Source organism: Mirounga leonina, unplaced genomic scaffold (genome assembly GCF_011800145.1).
Source record: "Mirounga leonina isolate KUSES-001 unplaced genomic scaffold, KU_Mleo_1.0 Mir_173, whole genome shotgun sequence".
Classification (NCBI taxonomy): Eukaryota; Metazoa; Chordata; class Mammalia; order Carnivora; family Phocidae; genus Mirounga; species Mirounga leonina.
This window is the reverse complement of record NW_023270447.1, coordinates 86,866,268-86,886,923: the sequence shown is the minus strand read 5'-3', so window position 1 is coordinate 86,886,923 and position 20,656 is coordinate 86,866,268. Positions and strand designations below refer to the sequence as shown.

The following is a 20,656-nucleotide window of genomic DNA, read 5'->3' as shown; positions in this document are numbered from 1 at the left end:
TTTTTTAACAGTCATTATAGATGCTGTTCCTTCTCCCATCATGGGAATACATAAAAAGGAACTCTCTTGATCTCATTTCCCCTGCCAGCTTCCACCCCGCTGGCTCTGCATCACAACAAAACTTCCGGAGTGACTTGCCTATCCTCTGTCTCCTTTGTCTGTCCTCGCACCCACTGCTGATTCGAATCCAGCTGAGTGAGGCCTCCTGCGGTCTGCTCTGAGTCACCATCTTGGCCTCAGTTGATGGGGCTTTGGCCCTCTTCTTGAAACACTTTCTTCTTTTGGCTTCCAGAGCTCCACACTCTCTTGGCTTTCATCCTGTCTCTGTCTGTCTCTTCTTGCTGCTCTGTATGGTTCTTTTTCATTTCTCTGACCTGTAAATGTCAGGGGTCTAGGGCTCAATATTTAACCTGTTGTCCTTTCCATCTGTGTTGATTCCCTTACTGATTTTATCTGGTTTCCCAGCTTTAATTATTATCTCTAAGCTGCTGGTCCCTAGGTTGATCTCTCCAGCCCAGAACTGTTCCTTGAACCTCAGACTCCTGCAATGTCTAAGAAGCATCTCACAGTTAACACGTCCAAAACTGAGCTCCTGCTGTTTCCTCACATCTTATCTTCTCCTTGAATCCCATCTCAATAAATGGCAACTCATTTTTTTCTAGTTGCTTAAGCCTAAAACATTACCTCTTCTTTTTACCTCATATTCTAGATCAGGGGTCAGTAAACTTTCTGTAAAGGGCCAGGTACTAATATTTTTGGTTTTGCAGGCTGTATAATCTCTGTCACAACTATTCGTTTCAGCCCCTGTAGCACAAAAGCAGTCATAGACAATATATAATGAGTGTGGCTGTGTTTCAATAAAACTTTATTTACAAAAACAAATAGTGGTCCAAATGCAGGGTCCAAGGCACCAACATATCTTGCCTGGATTATTGGAGTGGCCGCCTAACTGCTGTCTCTTAGGGTAGCACCAGACTGGGTCCCACTAAAGCACAAGTACAACCTTGTATAACAGCAGGGTTATTTTTCACAGCAAGCTCATTATGTTGCCGTCACGAACTACTGGAAAACTTGGGCAGCTCTAGATGGTTAGTTCTGGCCAGTGCACCTCTATGCTGTGAAGTCCTGATTATGTTTCTCACATAATCATCATCATTCATAATCACAGTTAGGTAGATATTATTAGCTATGTGCCTGGCAGGTTGGATAAACAAATTTTCACAAATTTATTAAATAAACAAGCTTAAACGAAACAGAAAATAAGCACCTCATAAGGTGGGCCACATCAGTCTTCTGTTGGCTCCCTCCATTGGCTCCCCGCCTCGTCAAGAATGAAAGTCACAAAAGAGGGGAGGGGGGATTGGTTAGCCCGGTGATGGGTATTAAGGAGGGCACGTACTGCATGGAGCACTGGGTGTTATACGAAAACAATGGATCGTGGATCACCACATCAAAAACTAATGATGTATTGTATGGTGACTAACATAACATAATAAAATTAAAAAAAAAAAAAGAATGAAAGTCACAGTCCTTACCTTGACCCAGGGCTGTGTATGCCCTGGCCCTGTTTTGGCTCTGACCTCCTTTCCCACTGCGCTCCTCTTCCTTGCTGCCTCTGCTCCAGCCATACTGGCTTCCTTACGCTTTCTGGAACATTCCAGACATGACCACTGTTGGGGGCCTTCCTGTTGCTCTCTCTGCCTGGAATGCTCGGGCCCTAAAAATCCACATGGCTTTTCATTCAACTCTTCAGATGCTTATGCAAGGGTCACCTTCTTTGGCCACACTGAAGGTGCTACCTCTCTCTGACATGGCTGCTGCTTCTCTGAGCTCTGTCATCAGCTGATGTAGCACACCCATGACTTGTAGGTCCCGGTTTCTCTGCTTCCCCTACTAAAGCAGGGACTTGGATCCATTTTACCGACTGCTCCATCCCAGTGCCTTTAGCAGTGCTGGGAGCGTTAAATCTGTTCATCCAGTGAATTAATGACTCACAAGAGAAAATGGCCAAAACAACATAGGCAGGTATAACCTAAATCTCAAGAGGATGTGTGAGTTTTCCGTTAAAAAAATGCAAAGAGGGCGCCTGGGTGGCTCAGTTGGTTAAGCGGCTGCCTTCGGCTCAGGTCATGATCCCGGAGTCCCGGGATCGAGTCCCACATCGGGCTCCCTGCTCGGCAGGGAGTCTGCTTCTCCCTCTGACCCTACCCCCTCTTGCGCTCTCTCTCTCACTCTCTCTCTCTCAAATAAATAAATAAAATAAAATCTTTAAAAAAAAAAATGCAAAGAGTTGCTGTGAGGAAGATGAAGGCTAGTGCTTGTTTTCTGTGGTCCTTGATGGTAGACGGAGGGCCAGTGGGTAGATTTATTGTCCACTGAATATGAAGGAGAGACTTCTGTTCCAGAATCAAGAAGTGCTTTCTGACAGACACAGATCCTGGATAGACTGGCACCCCTGGTGAGGAGTTCCTCATCCAGGAGAGACGTGGCGGTCACTTGGCAGCCTCCTTAGTTGAGATGCTCTCTGCTACAGGGTTGGGGAGCTGCAGTGAGTCCTGCTAGTTGCTTCTCCCATCGGTGGTCCCAGCTTCTTGCAATGCCCTCTTTCCTAGGGCCGCCATAGCAAAGTATTGCAGACCTGATGGCTTGGAACAACAGAATTGTATTCTCTCACAATTCTGGAGGGTAGAAGTCGAAAGTCAAGGTGTGGGCAGGGCTATGCTTCCTTAGAAGGCTCCAGTGAAGACCGCTTGCCTCCTCCAGCTTCTGTTTGTTGCTGGCCACCCTTGGCGTTTCTTGGCTTGTGGCCGCACCACTCCAGTGTCCTCTGTCTTTTCGCGGCCTTGCCTCTGTGTGTATCTGTGTTCAAGTTTCCCTCTTCTTGCGAGGACATCAGTTAGTGGATTAGGGACCACTCTAAGCAGCATGACCTCATCTTAACTTCATGACATCTGCAAAGACCCTGCTTCCCAGTGGAAATATCATTTATGGACTTTTTTTTTTTTTTTTATCACCATCCCCTCCTCCCTTTATTTATTTATTTATTTTTAAGATTTTATTTATTTATTTGACAGAGAGAGACACAGTGAGAGAGGGAACACAAGCAGGGGGAGTGGGAGAGGGAGAAGCAGGCTTCCTGCCGAGTGGGACTCGATCCCAGGACCCCGGGACCATGACCTGAGCCGAAGGCAGACGCCCAACGACTGAGCCACCCAGGTGCCCCCCCCCCCTTTAGAACATAAGGTTAGAACAGGGACCTCGTCAATGCTGTTCATTCCCTTATCCCCAGAACCATCCCCAGAACCATACTGGCATGCAGTAGGTACTCTGTCGGTGCCACTGGTTAAATGACTGAATGAGTGAAAAAATATTTTGTGTTGGGAATGTTAGTTGCAAAATAAGACTCCAGTTCTATTGATTGATTGATTTTATTTTTAAGTAATCTCTACACCTAATGCGGGGCTCAAACTTAGAACCCTGAGATCAAGAGTTACACACTCCATGGGGCGCCTGGGTGGCTCAGTTGGTTAAGCGACTGCCTTCGGCTCAGGTCATGATCCTGGAGTCCCGGGATTGAGTCCCGCATCGGGCTCCCTGTTTGGCAGGGAGTCTGCTTCTCCCTCTGACCCTCCTCCCTCTCATGCTCTCTGTATCTCATTCTCTCTCTCTCAAATAAATAAATAAAATCTTTAAAAAAAAAGGAGTTACACACGCCATTGACTGAGCCAGCCTGGCACCCCTTGAGTTCTAGAGAACATTTACTATAACATTACTCTTGCACCATGACCAGATCTAGCTGTCTCTTTGCTTTTCTTGGCATTCTGAACAGAATTTTAAAAATCCCTAAGCCTATTTTTTTCTAAAATTTTACCAAAAAGTTATTATAGAATATTCTGGACTTACGTGATAGATAAGATCCATGAGACATAGTACCACCTGTGAACCCCTGATGGAATCTCTGGCTCTGTACACCTCTCCCCCACACCAGCAGGCCATTGCTGTTCTGAATTTTGCATTTATCTTGCTCAGATATTTCTTTTTCTTTCTTTTTCTTTCTTTCTTTCTTTTTTTTTTTTTTTGCTGCATTGTTAATATGACATTGCTTTTGCCTGTCTGAAAACTTTATAAGTATGGGTAGTATTTTTCCTGCAGCTGATTGCCACTTTTTTACAGTCATCATTGATTATGTTGCTTTTATGTTTCAGTTCAGCCTGCTTGTATTTAGGGCCTACAGCAGGCCAGACCCAGTGCTAGGTCATGGGAATGCAAATACGAGTGAGGCTCAGTTTCTTTCCTGGAAGAGCTTACTGTCCAGTACGGGAGAAGGTGTTCTTTCATTTCCTTTTAAGAATCTCTGCTTATTAAATTCCTGGGAGGATGAACTGGTTTTCTTACTTCTTCCCCCCTCTTTAGATTGGTTTGTGATTGCCCAGCTTTCGGAAATTCTTAACCCCCTTGAACGATTTTAATTTTATAGTCTTGTTTTGAAATTATGCTTCTCTTCCTTCTGTTCCCTTTGATGTCCACCCCTCGGACATCTTGAATATATCCAGGGAAATCCTTACCCTTCCTGGCTGTCCTGACCTCTCCGAAGATGTGGCCTTTCTTGCACAAGAGTTCCCCAGTGAATCCTTTATCAGCTGGTTTTATCTTGACAGAATTCTTAGGTCTAGTGGAGCAAGTTCCCTTGGGTGCCTTTTCTACCCTCTCCAGTCAGAGTTCTTTTTTTTTTTTTTTAATTTATTATTTTTATTTATTTATTAGAGAGAGAGAGAGCGAGCCCAAGAGGGGGTAGGGTCAGAGGGAGAAGCAGACTCCCTGCTGAGCAGGGAGCCCGATGTGGGACTCGATCCCAGGACTCCGGGATCATGACCTGAGCCGAAGGCAGTCGCTTAACGACTGAGCCACCCAGGTGCCCATCCAGCTGGAGTTCTTTTTTTTTTTTTTTAAGATTTTATTTATTTATTTGTCAGAGAGAGAGAGAGCGAGAGCACAAGCAGGGGGAGCTGCAGAGGGAGAAGGAGGAGCTGGCTTCCCGCTGAGCAAGGAGCCCGATGTGGGACTCGATCCCAGGACCCTGGGATCATGTCCTGAGCTGAAGGCAGACGCTTAACTGACTGAGCCACCCAGGTGTCCCCAGCTGGAGTTCTTAAAAGACTGTTGTCTTTTCATGAGTTCTCCTGGCAAACCGATGAAGCCTTGGATCGGCATCTCAAAGTATATTTTTAAATGCGAATAATAAAACATAGGATCACAAAGGAAACCAATGATATAGAAATATAGTTATCACAATATTTTTAAAGATTGTGGCATAGTAATTTATGTGCTTCTGTGTTAAATGCTTTAGATAAAAGATCTAGCAGCTAATCAAACAGCTGCTATAATTTCGACCCCCTAAATTCTGTTTCCATCTCTTGTAAAGCACCTCTGCTCTGGGAGCAGAAATGAATGACGGGGCCTGTTTGGAATGAGTAAGAAACCAAATGATAGGTTTGGCTTCTGGGCTAGTTCCAGGGTTTGGATTAGAAACACAGAAGCCATTTCCTCTGTCTGCCTGCTAGTCTTTAATATACTTAATAATTTAACCTAAATTCTTCTTATGTTTGAAAATGATCTTCATCCTGCTTCCACTTACGCATTTGGACACTTGTTTAATGCCTTCCGTGTGCTGGGCACTGTGTTAGGAGCCCAGGCTGCAAGCCAAGCTGGGGGGTGTCAGCAGGCCCCGAGTCCGGCAGGAGGGGACGTCCTCATGGAGGCTCACGCGCCGCACTGACTCCGCCTGGCCGCAGGTCGTCTCCCTCTGCCCCACACTCCCAGTCTCCCAATTGGAATCTCCACTCTCCAGTCTCCCAATTGGAATCTTGCGGTGGCCAGCTGTGCGGGAGAATTTTCACTGAAGGATTTATCTGATTGAAAATTCTGCCTTAAAACAACAACAATGACACAGGATTATTACTTCTGAAAATAGGGAACATCCTTCCATATCCCATTAGAGTTGTTATTCTAAACCCTCCAGATTTGTTCGACATGTTTTATGATCTGTTTTACGTTTCATTTTATATCGGTTGTTATCAGTGATCTACTGAACGCTGTAAATTCATGCAGCCTTCATTTACTACCTAAATTTGTTTAAATCCTTTCATGTGTCTGTTCGGTTCTGTTCTAGGTCACATTGCTTGTAGTCTCATGGGAGAAGACAAACAGTTTTTAAAAACCATAAAATCTATCAGGTGGGGAGAATTATTTTGGAGAAACTAGAGAATTATGTTGCCAGGGTATGAGGGCATAGCTATTTTCAGTTAGAGAGTCGATGGTAGGCCTCATTAAGAAGATGACATTTCAAAAGAAGCCTGAAAGAAGCTGGGGAACAAACCAAGGGATTATCTGTTGGGCGTTCTTTTCTGACAGAAGGAACAACAGATGCAAAGGTCCTGGGGCAGAAATGGGCCCGGTGATGATTGATGCAAGGCCTGTGATGGTGCCGTCATCTTCAGATCCCCTCAACTTCCTTCTCCAATTCTGATACTGAACATCATTATTAAATAGCAGTACATTTGTAGAAATTTCAACAAAATCACACTTTTATAGTTAATTGTCTTTGGCTAAGAATGCTATTAGCAATGACAGAATTATAACCTTTCATCCTATCCTTGATTGCTAATCCAGTATTTAAATCTTTTTTTTTTTTTCTTCTTCAGAAAGAAGCCCTATTGTTTCCACTTGGTCTGCAGCTTGGGAGAGGGCAGGGAAGAGGGCTCCAGGATGAGTCAGAAGCAAGCTGGAGGCAGAGGCTCAGGCAGAAGTTCCAAGGCCAGAGGGCTGCATTGGGACCCCTCGCAGACTGCAGGGCTTGGGAGGCTCCTGGTTGAAATCCTTTTTGCTTTAGTTGTGACAGATGTATCTTATACCGGCATGAATATTTCATCTCACTGGAGTGGCTATTTGGTCATCCAAGGGGGGGTATATTTTACATATATTTTGGCCACCAGAGGAGCAGGATATTCTATATATTGGGCTGGCTGCATTATTATAATGGGCTGTATTATATAGCATTATTCCTAGGGTCATGATACTTACTTTGTGAGTCTGGAAAAAGTGCTGACAGCTTGTTAGTGAGAGGTATGTAGCTCTGGGAATCAGATTCCTGTCTTGACCTGGGGTTGGTCCCTTTCTTCTCCTCCTCTATCCCCATTTAGGCTAACCTGGTCCTTGAACTTCTGTTGTGTCTGACTCCATGGGACATGAACATTATGACACTCCTGCTCTCACTGCTTAGGTCATGCTTTCAGGTCTCAGGAGGACTCAGAGGTCAACAGTGTGTGAGAGTCGTTTCCATAAAATGTACTTCCTGTCTCTTGGGGAATTTATGGCTTAGTAGGAGAGGTCAGACATGTCACCTGCTCAGAAGTCTTCTTTGTCTCCATGTTTGCAACTGTAATGTAGTCCAAGAACTTTCAGGGTCCTCTGTGATCAAGCCTCCCTTCATTTCACTCCATGTTCTGTTTTCAGAGCATCTCTGCTCCTGTTTTAGCACCATCATACTCACTGCAGATACTGATAACCCTTAGGAATTGTGCTGCACAAGCCATTCTTAGTTTTGTGTGCATTTATCTTGTTTTCCTAACTAGATTGAAAACTCTGAATAAAGCTGTCTTATATTTCTCTTCTATCTGTTGAGCTCATAGTAGGTATATGTCCAGGAAGTAATTCTCTGGTTTTGATTTGGGAATGTGCTGGCACTTTTTCTCACCATCCGTCTCCAGTCTCCCAATTGGAGTCTGAGGGAGTATGTTTAAGAAAAATTAATGTTTTGGGGACTCCTGGGTGGCTTGGTCAGTTAAGTGTCTCTCTTCGGCTCAGGTCATGATCCCAAGGTCCTGGGATCAAGTCCCGCGTCGGGCTCCTTGCTCAGCGGGGAGCCTGCTTCTCCCTCTCCCTCTGCCTGCCACTCCCCCTGCTTGTGCTCTTTCTCTCACTCTGACAAATAAATAAATAAAATCTTAAAAAAAAAAAAGAAAAATTAATGTTTTTGCATACAGCCTTCTAAAACTGAGTCATGAAAAAAATAGAAAATCTGAATGGACTGATTACTAGTGAGGAGATTGAGTCATTAATCAAACACCTCCCAACAAACAAAAGTCCAGGACCAGATAGCTTCACTGGTGAATTCAAAGAATTAATACCGATCCTTCTCAAACTCTTCCAAAAAAAAAAAAAAGAGGAGGAGGGAGCACTTCCAAACTCATTTTATGAGGCCAGCCACTGCCTTGATGCCAAAATCAGAAAAGAACACCACGGGAAAAGGAAAATGTAGACCAATATCCCCGATGAATATAGGTGCAAAAATCCTCGACAAAATATTAGCTAACCAAAATCAACAGTACATTAAAAGATCATATACACATTGTCATCATGTGGGATTTATTTCAGGGACCCAGGGAGGGTTCAATGTCTGCACACCAATCAGGGTGATGCACCCCAGTAACAAAACGAAGGGCAAAAATCATGAGCTTTCAGAATAAGCGCTCAACATCCATTCATGAGAAAAACTCTCAGCAAAAGTGGGTATAGAGGAAATGTACCTCAGTATAATAAAGGCCATATATGCTAAGTCCACAGCTAATGTTGCACTCAGTGGTGAAAAGCCAAAAGCTTCTCCTCCAAGATTATGAACAAAAGAAGGTTGCCCATTATTGCCACTTTTATTCAATACAGTTTTGGAAGTCCTAACCAGAGCAGTTAGGGGGGGAAAAAAAATCCAAATTGGAAAGAAAGTAGAACGGTTGCTATTTTCAGATTTGCAGATGACTTGATACTATGTGTGCAAAACCCTAATGACTCCACCAAAATACTGTTAAAACTGATAAATGAATTCAGTAAGGTTGCAGGATATAAAATTAATATACAAAAATATCTTGTTTTGGGGATTTTTTAAAAAAGATTTTATTTGTTTTTGAGAGAGAGAGCAGGAACAGGGGGGAGGGGCAGGGGGAGAGGGAGAAGCAGATTCTCTGCTAAGCGGGGAGCCCAACACGGGGCTCAGTCCCAGGACCCTGGGATTATGACCTGAGCCAAAGGCAGATGTTTAACTGAGTGAGCCACCCAGGAGCCCCAACAAAACTCTCTTGTGTTTCTATACAGTTATAACAAACTATGGGAAAAAGGAATAAAATAATCCCATTTACAGTTGCATCAAAAAGAACAAAATACCGAGGAATAAATTTAACCAAGGAGGTGGGAGATCTATACACTGAAAACTACAAGATGTTGATGAAAGAATTTAAAGAAGACATAAATAAATGGGAAGATCTGTGCTCACGGATTGGAAGAATTAATATTGATAAAATGTCCATACTAAGCTAAAGCAATCTATAGATTTGATGCAATCCCTATGAAAATTCCAATGGCATTTTTCACAGAACAAAGAATCCTAAAATTTGTATGGAACCACAGTAGGCCCCTAATAGCCAAAACAATCCCGAAGAAGAAGAACAAGCAGGAGATATCACACTACCTGATTTCAAACTATTATAAAGCTATAGTAATCAAAATCGTATGGCCTGGCATAAGGACATTCACATAGATCAATGGAACAGAATAGAGAGCCTAGAAATAGACCCACCCATATATGGTCAATTAATTTATTAATTTACAATGAAGGAGCCAAGGATGTACAATGGAGAAGGACAGTCTCTTCAGTAAATGGTGTTGGGAAAACTGGACAGCCACATGCGAAAGAATGAAACTAGACTATCTTACACCATACATAAGAACTCAAAATGGATAAAGACTTGAATGTAAGCCCAGAAACCATGAAACTCCTAGCAGAAAACATGGGCGGTAAGTTTCTTGATGTCAGTCCTGGTGATGGTTTTCTTTTTATTTGACTCCAAAAGCAAGGCAACAAAAGCAAAAATGAACAAGTAGGACCACATCAAAGTAAAAAGCTGCATAGCAAAGGAAATCATCAGCAAAATAAAAAGGCAACCTACGGAATGGGAGAAAATATTTGCAAATCATATATCTCATAAGCAGTTAATATTTAAAATATATGAAGAACTAGACCTAACTGTGAGACCCGAAACCATAAATATCTTTGGGGTACGACTGTTGACTAAACTAAAGATGAGTATCCTTTGATCTGTGACCGTTTCTTAGTCTTTCCATGGTTTTCATTATCTTGACAGTTTTGAAGAGCTTTGTAGAATATCTCTTCATTTGGCTTTGGCTGATGTTTTTCCTCTTGATTAGACTGGGGTTTGGGGTTTTGAGCGAAGAGAATCACACATGCAAAGGGCCCCTCTCATCACTTCCTCTCTGGGTGCACACTGTCCATACCACCCCTCTGGTAGTGTTCACCTTCACCACCTGGTTAATCTGGTGATCGCTAGGTCTCTCCTCTGGGAAGTTACGATTTTTCCCCCTTTCCAGACTCAGTTCTTTGGAATCAGAGTTCCTAAGTCCAGCCCACCCCACTCAGGCAGTGGGAATTAAGCTTTACCTTCTGGAGTGGGGAATGTCTACATGTAGATACGTTCTATGGAATTCTTCTGTAAGGGACATTTGTCCTTCTCCTTACTTATATCAGTTTGAACTCATGTATGTTTATTTTGTACTTTGAGTTCTAATTCAAATTGCTGTATTATTTATTTTTGCATTATTATTTTGCACAAATTGTTCTAGCTTTGGCCATTGGGAGCTCTTTTGGTTGACTCCTCTGTTTGACATGCTCATCTTTTAATTTTTTTGAGTATTGTCTCTTTGGCACTGTAAGATGCTCCAGGCTCATCCTGTCTTTTCTCTGCACTAGCCTGCCACTCAACCATTTTTCTAAGGAGCAGTTAAGGTCTTTTGATTCCAGGTGTATGATTCTTTGCATGATTCACCCTTTTGACACGAAGGAAAGGAAACTCTATCGCATAAGTAAGAAGATTAAATCATTTTTCTAATTTGAGTTGTTGGTTTTCTTCTCTTAATGTTTTAGGTACCACTGTATTCCTTTACAGGTTTGAAATTTCATTCTATTTGTGTTAATTCACAAGAACAAAATGTTTTCACTAGGAAGTTAGCTGCTGACTGAATGTATCAGTTGGCTTTATGGAATAGAATATGCTCATCATAAGTACTCTTGAAGGGTGAGGTTTGGTATTGGCCAAATAAACTATGAGGGTACTTTGTGTTTTCCATGAATGTTAACCCTTTAGCTTAGTTCATTGTCAAGATCTATGTAAATTAGCCTTAGAATTTTGATTAGTAATAGAATGATGGTTCTTTTTATAACACTAATATCTTTTTAAGCTTTGCTCTTATAATTTTAGAATGCATGAAACATATAGCTTTGGTTTAAAATAGCTGTGATCAAAGCAGTGTTCAGCAGTTTGGGGTAGTGGAAATAGCATTTTCTTTGGAGTCAAGAGACATGCATTTTAATCTTGCCTCTATTTCTAACTTGCTAATAAGGGAAGTTCTTAGACTTCACAGATCTCAGTATTCTCATCTATAAAGAAGAGGATTGGGCGAGACCTTTAAAGTCACCCCCCACACACACACACCTTTTTAACAGCTTTTTTGGGGTTTTAAGGTCCCTTTCGGCAATTCTGTGCTTCTTTTTATACTAGAATTTAGCAAGCCTCTGTGTGTGTGTGTATGTGTGTAAAATACTGGACTAGATCTAGTGTTACAGCTTAAATAGGCATTTGGTCTGGTTTATACCTGAAAGGGAATAGCATTCAGGAAATACTACAGTACTGGGAGGAAAATCTTGGAGAAGTAAAACCCTCCTTATTATTTCCTTTAAAATTACGGCCTTCCCACCCAGAATGTATAATTTTCCTTTAACAAGCTCTTATTAGTAATAAAAGTTTGGACAGCTGCCATCTTGAAAGTTTGTAGTTCATCTTTTGTTAAGCAGACATGGCTTTCTCCATTCTTTGTTACACCACCCTCACTTTTTGAAGACTTGTTTTTTGTTTTTGTTTTTGTTGTTTTTTTAAGATTTTATTTATTTATTTGAGACAGAGAATGAGAGACAGAGAGCACGAGAGGGAAGAGGGTTAGAGGGAGAAGCAGACCCCCCGCTGAGCAGGGAGCCCGATGCGGGACTCGATCCCGGGACTCCAGGATCATGACCTGAGCCGAAGGCAGTCGCTTAACCAACTGAGCCACCCAGGCACCCTGAAGACTTGTTTTTAAATTGATAATGCAGAGAATTTCTCATCTTGTAAAGGAGAATTGGAGAAGATTATGTCTGTTTTAATTCTTTGATATCTGCCTTTATGGAGATGAGGAAGGGGGGGAATCTCCATTCCTTGAAATTGGGCTTCCTGACAGTAGTTTCCCAAGTTGGGAGCGGGAGAGAGTGAGAGCCATAGGAGTTATGTGTGTGCGTGCTTTGGAAACAGAGCGATATTTTGTGCTGTTGCTTTGATTTGGTTTTAGCCACAGTATTTAATTTATATTGACTATAAATAAAGTCAAAGACACCATCACTTTTTAAGTTTAAGAAAGCAGTGGGGTCACTCCAGATTCTAGATGGGATTGAGGAACACTGTGATACATAATAAATTCTGGGGAGAATTGCCCCACTGGACCCAGGATATGAAGATCACATGGAGGGTTCAAGAAAAAAAGAATTCAGATGATATCCTTGATGTTTTATTAAAATACTGCAAACACAGTATTCTGTACTGTCTGGTATACTCTGGCATTGTATTACTGGAGGATCATTGTACCTGTAGTGTAGCGAGGGTTCTTTTTATTTTTTTATTTTTGAATATTTTATTTATTTATTTGACAGAGAGACACACAATGAGAGAGGGAACACAAGCAGGGGGAGTGGGAGAGGGAGAAGCAGGCTTCCTGCCAAGCAGGGAGCCCTATGCGGGGCTCGATCCCAGGACTCTGGGATCATGATCTGAGCCAAGGGCAGACGCTTAACAACTGAGCCACCCAGGCACCCTCAAATACAGGTTTTTTTAAACAACTTACTCTGTTTAATTTTAGAACTGGTTTTATAAGGTAGAAATTTTAAAGCTGCTTAATTGCTATTCCATAAAAATTGTTGAACTTTATTATTATTGATTAGTTTTATTTAAAAACTGTTAGGGCGCCTGGGTGGCTCAGTCGGTTAAGTGTCCGACCCTTGATTTCAGCTCAGGTCATGATCTCAGGGTTGAGATTCTTGAGATTCTCTCTCTCCCTCTGCCCCTCCCCCTGCTCACGCCGGCTTACTCATGCGCACACTCTCTCTCTCTAAATAAATAAATTCTTTAAAAAAATTGTTAGAGGGGCGCCTGGGTGGCTCAGTTGGTTGGGCGACTGCCTTCGGCTCAGGTCATGATCCTGGAGTCCCTGGATCGAGTCCCACATCGGGCTCCCTGCTCTGCAGGGAGCCTGCTTCTCCCTCTGCCTCTGTCTCTCTCTCTCTCTCTGTCTTTCATGAATAAATAAATAAAATCTTTAAAAAAAAAATTGTTAGACCTTTTATTGTGCTAAGTAAAATAATATTCTCCTAAGGACCTTGTTGTGTATTATTTATTCCTTCAGTAAATAGTTACTGAGAGCTTACTTTGGGTTACATTCTTGAATTCGGGAATTGAAAGTTTTACTATCTTCTCCAGGCTTATTTCAGAGTTTTTACCACATTAGGTACTTTCTGTATTCTCCTTGAGTCTATTTAGGAATAGAGGATTTAGTTTCTCTTTTCTTTCATGAGTCCTGCAGAAGCTTTAATAAACAGGCACATGTTAAAACCCGCCATCAGGAATGGATGGACGTTTTCTGATACTCTTCAATGAGGGACAGGGAAAGGTGGCAAGTTTACTTTCTTGTAATGCTGGGAGTGTTCAGGTTCATCCACTTGGTACTTGTTTCAGCTACAAATGGTAATTGCAGTTGTGGTTGTTTTTTGTTTTTGTTTTTAATGTCTCATTTTTTAATTTAAATTCAATTAACTAACATATAATGTATTATTAGTGTTAGTCTCATTTTCTTTTCATCAACTTAAGTATATATTTTTTAAAGTACTTGCAAATGCCTGGGTAAAACACTTTTCCCCCCATGGAAAGATAGAGTTTTTTTTATTTTTTATTTTTTTTATTTTTTAATTTATTTTTAAGATTTTATTTATTTATTTGAGACAGAGAGAATGAGAGAGAGAGCACATGAGAGGGGGGAGGGTCAGAGGGAGAAGCAGGCTCCCTGCCGAGCAGGGAGCCCAGTGCGGGGCTCGATCCAGGGACTCCAGGATCATGACCTGAGCCGAAAGCAGTCGCTTAACCAACTGAGCCACCCAGGCGCCCCGATAGAGTTTTTTTTAAATTCTATGAGAAAAACATGGTTTTAAAGACATTGATAAGAAATAATCTGCCCTGTACTCATCGCTGTTGTTCTCTATACTGTAGGCTCTATGAAGGCAAGGGCATTGTCGGGGTTTTTATTTTCCCCACACGATCATTCGATGAGATGTTCAATCAATAAATGAGTTGATCTGTATTTAAGGACATTGCTTAGATGGCTCTGTTGGCATGTTTTCAGCATTTTGTTGTGAAAATCTTAAGCCTAAACCAAAGTTGAAAGAATTTTGCAATGAACACCTATATACACACCATCTAGATTCTACTATTAACATTTTGGTATATTTGCTGTGTCACACATCTATCCATCTGTATATTTCTATAGCCATTTATTAACTTATCTTACTTTTGGTACATTTCAAGGATTTTTCTGGACCATCACGGAAGCTAATTTGTATTTGGGAACCATACTCGAATTGGTGAAAGAAAAAGTGATGAGTTAGTTTTGGCTATCAGATGTAGCTTTGTCACTGACCTCACATGACATATATGGATAAACTATGATTTCTTGCTAATGTTTCTATGATTTTAATATTGAACATTTAACATGATCTCCTGATAGAGATTCCTCATTTGCTGACTGTCGTGATGGTGTAAATGCTTATGTTTACTGTCGCCATTATAGATGGCTTTAATGTTACTTCACAGGAAACTTAATTTTTCCTGTCTTTTCTGGCTAGGAGTAGCTCATCGAAGCCAGAGCAGTGAAGGAGTCAGTTCTCTCAGCAGCTCGCCCTCCAATAGCCTTGAAACCCAATCTCAGTCTCTCTCACGTTCCCAGAGCATGGATATCGATGGTGTCTCTTGTGAAAAAAGGTAAAGTAAGCCAGTTTTCCAGTAAGCTGTCGGGTTTATGGAAAGGGAGAGATTCAGTCACTTTAGTCTCTAGTCCGTTAGTCCCAAGTGCCAGCCCAGAGATTTATGCCAGTCCTTAGCAAATTAGTGTGAGATCTATGAGATTTATAGGTCTTTGTATTATTCTGAAATATTCTTTATAAGTTTTTTTGGTTTTGGTATTGAAATCTTTTAGGAAATAATGGTATAAGTGGTAAAAAAAAAACAAAAACTGTTTTAAATTTTTTCTAATGTCCTCATTTGTACATACCATGTTGGCAAGCATATGTCAGTCCCCAAAAATTTCTTCAAAGTTACACTGATCAGTGAAATTTAAAAGTTTGGGAAGTTACAGACAGGTAAGCCACATACCTTCGGAGCTCCATAAGGGTCAGGACGTCCTAGAGCAGAGTCTGCCTGTGCTGTCAGAGTGCCGCGAGTGGGTGACAGAGTGGCTGAGGTACTGATTTCTTTATTGCGTGGGCAGGCCAGAACCCCCTACCTCCCAGCCCAGGACCCGTCTTCTCTGCCCTGAAGCAGCTCCCACAGTTTACGCCAGGGGACCAAATACTATTTTTCTATGTGTGTTACGATGTGGAAAAGATTAAGAAGCATTGGCATAGAGTTTCAGCACTTGGTGGGGTTGGGGTAAGGAGCCAGATGAGAGATCACCTCACATTAGGTAAGAATTCAGAAAGGACTACATTCTCAGGAAAAAGATAAAGTAGAAAAAAAAAGTCAATCCCACAGAATAAAAACAATTGTGTTCTTATTACCTTAGCTCTGAGTAGATATATTTTTAAAAAATCAAGTCATCTCTGCAATTTCATGGCCAGTGGGTGCCTGCATTGGGTCTGGCACCTAGATTTACACTATTGGTAAGTCAATAGTCTGAAAAGCCTCAAGCTGAGAACTACCATACACAGTGGAACCAGGCCTATACAGCCTACAAGGCATCTAGCAGAAGCAAACATAAATCATCCACGTCTTCAGAGGATTTCCTTAGAAAAATTTCCAAGAAGTGTGAGCTCATGGTCGGAAATCACAGAATACACTAGATAAAAGCCACCATGAGTAAGATACCACAGCATCAGGAAAAACAGAATTGTTCACCTAGGGGTTTTGGGGGTTTGGAATTACCAGATACGGGATACAAAACACATAGGTTTAAATAAATTACGAAGGGAATTGAAAACATGAATAAGGGGAAAACAGCTATAAAAACAACCAAGCACATTTGAAAAAGAACCATGTAGAATTTCTAGAAATGAAAAGATAATTCACATGGAAGACTTGATGCAAGAGTTAAGACAGTTGATTAGACATAGCTAGAGAATTAACATACTGAATGGTAGAGCTGAAGAAATTACCCAGAGCGTGCCACAAAGAGAAAAAGAGGTGAAAACTATGCCGTGTGTTTAGAGATGTAATGGACACAGGGCCAATATATACCTAATGGAAATTCAAAAGGAGAGAGTAGGGAGACTTAAAGGAATTCCCCACACCCCTCTTTATTCCATGGTTTTTCCTCTACTGGTTTGGAAGCCATTATCAAAAAGATAAACGGCTAAGAATTTTCCTGGAGTTGATAAATGATATTAATCCTCTGATTAAAAAAGTCCAGAAACTCGCATGCTGATTAAACCAAGAGAAATTCGTCTCTGGTCATTTTATAGTAAAATTTCCAAACATCGAAGACAAAACACCTTTAAAGCAGCCAGAGAGAGAAAAGAGATTATCTGCCAAAGACCCGATAGATGTCTGAATGACGTCAGGAAGTCACATGGAGGCATAATAGTGTCAAAACGCTGAAAGTAAGTTAACTGCCCACTGGGAATGGTGTACCCTTGTGCACCTTTCAGGAGCAGGGGTGAAATAAAGACACTTACCGATTCAAAAAACAACCAACCAAACAAAAACAACCTGATAGTCTGCCACCAGAAGACCTCAACTTTCAGCAGATGTAGTTGAAGAAGAAGGAAAGTGATCTCAGGACTGATGTCTGAGATGCAAGCTGGAAGGATGAATGAAGAAAATAAATGTGGTACATCTAAACAAACGCAGTATAAACAGTAGTAACAGTATATAAAATAACACTGGGGGGGAGAAGTAAAACAATGAGTTAGATGTAACATGCTGGACAGCATAGCAGGGAAGCCAGAAGCGGGGTGATTAGAGCAAGCTCTAAGGTCCCTGTGTACTTGGGACAGGGGTGAAGACACTGGCCAACTTTTAGATTTTGAGTTAAGGATACTTGATAAAATTTAAGGGTAGCCACTAAAAGAACGGGAATGGAGTTTATCTTCCAAACCGGTGAAGGGAAAATATGGAATGGGAGTTGGGAGTTGGGAGGGATTTAAGTCAGTTCAAAAGGAGGGAAGAAAGAAGCACAGGTTTAAAAAAAGGGACAAATAGCACAAAATAAGAAGGTCAAAAGAAGTGAAAATTGTTTATAAATCACAGTGAAAAGGCTTAGATTGGGGTAAAAACAAAACAGAGTTCAGCTTTATCCTTGTTTACAGAAGGCACACCTGAAACATTAGGTTAGATCTTCAACCTTTCATTGAAAGCGAAAGAAAGGGAAAAGATATCCCACACAGATACTAAACAAAAGAAAACGGGGGTAAACATATTCATAAGTTAGACTTTAAGGCACAAAGTATTATTAGAAATAAGCACTGTGTACTGTTTAACAGTTTCCAAAATACATGCACTTAGTAAGAGGACAGCAACAGCACATAATAGTAGAACTAGAAGAAAGTGACACATAACTATAATGGGAGATTTTAACACATCCCGGGTTTCATCCATCGATAAATCAAAAAGAATGAGCATCCGTAAGCATATGAACAAATTAAACAACACAGCTAAAACCTTGATCTAATTGACAGATACAGAACGTTGCACTCTGCAGTTGGAGAATACACGTTCTTTCCTAATACCCAACGACCAGAGAGTTTCTATGTGACGCTTCACATAGATCATGTTTTCTTTTTTTTTTTAAGATTTTATTTATTTATTTATAGGACAGAGAGAGACACTGCGAGAGAGGGAACACAAGCAGGGGGAGTGGGAGAGGGAGAAGCAGGCTTCCCGCCAAGCAGGGAGTCCGATTGTGGGGCTCGATCCCAGGACCCTGGGATCATGACCTGAGCCGAAGGCAGACGCTTAACGCCTGAGCCACCCAGGCACCCCTCACATAGATCATGTTTTCTGACGAGGGCATTACGTTAGGTAATTAATAGAAGAAAAAAAACTTAAAAATTTCCTCATACGGTTGGCAATTTTTAAAACAGAGCATGCTTCTAAATACAGATCAAAGAAGAAATCATAATGGGAATTTGAAAGGCTCTAGAACTGAACAATAAGAAATATTCCATGTTACGAGCTGTATGTCATAGCAAAAGTGGTCCTCAGAAGAAAATATAAAGCTATAATTTACATGAAACAAGGAAAAAGAGAATATAAATAAGTATTGGAAATAAAAAGCCTTTTCTGGGAAGACTCCCTGGATATGTGCATGGCCAGCCCCCCTCCTATTTGTATTTATGTGGCATTTCTCAGTGAGGCTCACCACATTTAAAGTGGAAAGGCCTGCACTCTCAATTGCCTTTTCCTTAATTTTTCCATAGCAGTTATCATTATATGATGTTTTACTTATTATGTTTATTAGTGTCTTTCTCCCTCCATGACACAGGGATTGTTTTGCCCCTTTTGTTTGTTCACCAGCCTCTCTGACAACTAGAACAATGCCTGCACAGAAAGGGGATCTCGGTAATGTTTGTTATTAAAGAAGAGAATTCCATGAAAGAAATGTAAATATGCAACGTGCAAATAAACATGAAAATCTGGCTGAAAATCAAATTCCTAGAAAAACATAATTCTCCCAAAATTGACTCAAGAGGAAAGAGAAAACCTGAATGATCAAAAACCATGAAATAAATTGAATCAGTATTTTAAAATTTTCCAAAGCAAGCCCCTCGCTCATATGATTTTATGGGCAAATTCTGCCATTCCAGTTATACACAGATTTTTCCAGATAATTTAAAAAAATAGGGAATACTTAACCAACTCAATTTATAAAGCTTGTAAGACTTTAATATCAAAACCAGACAAGAATAATATAAAAGAAAAAAATTACATGGTAATCATGCTCATGAATGTACTTGCAAAAATCTTGAGATACTGACAGATCAAATATTATAACACATAAATAGCAGACAAAACTTTTGTGGGGCTGGATGCCAGGATAGTTGTTGCTGTGGGCTAGCTTAGTTGTGGAAGGGTCATCGGGGTGCTCTTGGGGTGCTGGGAATGCTCTGGTTCTGATGTGGGTGCTGATTACATCAGTGTTTCTTTTGTGAAGCTTTATTCAACCAAAGACACATGATCATCTATGGATAGGTCTGTACAGATATTTCAATTATAAGTTTAGTTTAAAGTAATAATATAACATAACATGAGCCACTTGGATTTATCTCAGGAGTGCAAGGGTGCAGCGTTAGTGAATCTATAAATATCATTCTCCACATTATATATGAAAGAGAAAAGCCATATAATCTTGGTAGTTGGAGAACTTTGATAAAATTCAACATCAGTTCATGATAAGAATCTTCGCAAACAGGAAACAGAAAGGTGCCTCCTAAATTGACAATATGGCAGAGACAGAGTTCAGCAAATATTCCACATGATCCCCTGCATTTCCAGTTACCTTTGCAGTTAGATGGGGACCAAGTGACTAGTTTTGTCCAGTAGACTGTGAGTGGAAGTGACATGTGTCACCTTTAGGCAAAGGCAGTTGAGCCGATGTTCCTCCTCCATCCCTCTCTTCTCTTGCTCCAGTGACCTTGGAGGCTGTGTATTGCAGATGGCATAGATTAAAGATGGAGTAAGGATGCTTCACTCTCACCAGACTCGGCGTAAGCAAGAAATAACCCTTATAGTGTTAAGCCTCTAAGATTTCCAAGTGTGTGTGTGTAAGCACAGCAGAGCTTACCTTCTTCTGACTAATATAGTCTCTCAAGAAACTACAGCAACTCTCATACTCTGGGGTGAGAAATTAGAAACACTCTCTTTAAAATCAGGAAAAAGAACAAAGATGGCTGCTCTTTCTACGTCTGGTCAACGTGGGGATTCTACCCAGTGCAGTAGAACAAATAAGGATTAGAGTGGAAGAAATAAAACAGTTATTATTTGGAGATGAAATTATTTTCTACCTAGTAAATCCTACATATAAGTAAATAAGTTGTTTCTGAGAGGTCTATATCAGTTATATTACTATGGACTAGCAACAAGAAATAGAAAGCTTAATCTTTAAAGAGGTACCATTCACCGTTTCATTTAAAAACATATGGTACCTAGGTATAAATTTAGCAAAAGAAGTGAAAGACTTATAGAGAAAACTATAAAAGTTTATTGAAAGACCAGGGGTGCCTGGGTGGCTCAGTCAGTTGAATGGCTGACTC

General features: G+C 41.0%; 1 protein-coding gene across 4 annotated transcripts in view; it reads left to right on the top strand.

The window, feature by feature from the left end:
• UBE4B (ubiquitination factor E4B) overlaps nucleotides 1-20,656 on the top strand; it is a 123,666-nt gene that overhangs the window by 42,636 nt on the left and 60,374 nt on the right. For 2 of the 4 annotated variants that reach the window (XM_035019829.1, XM_035019832.1), the window contains exon 3: nucleotides 15,038-15,173. In XM_035019829.1, the coding sequence (XP_034875720.1) occupies nucleotides 15,038-15,173 (136 nt within the window). Of the gene's footprint in view, nucleotides 1-14,300; nucleotides 15,174-18,326; nucleotides 20,111-20,656 lie in introns of those variants that run through there. The other 2 variants (XM_035019830.1, XM_035019831.1) reach the window with 2 other exon arrangements.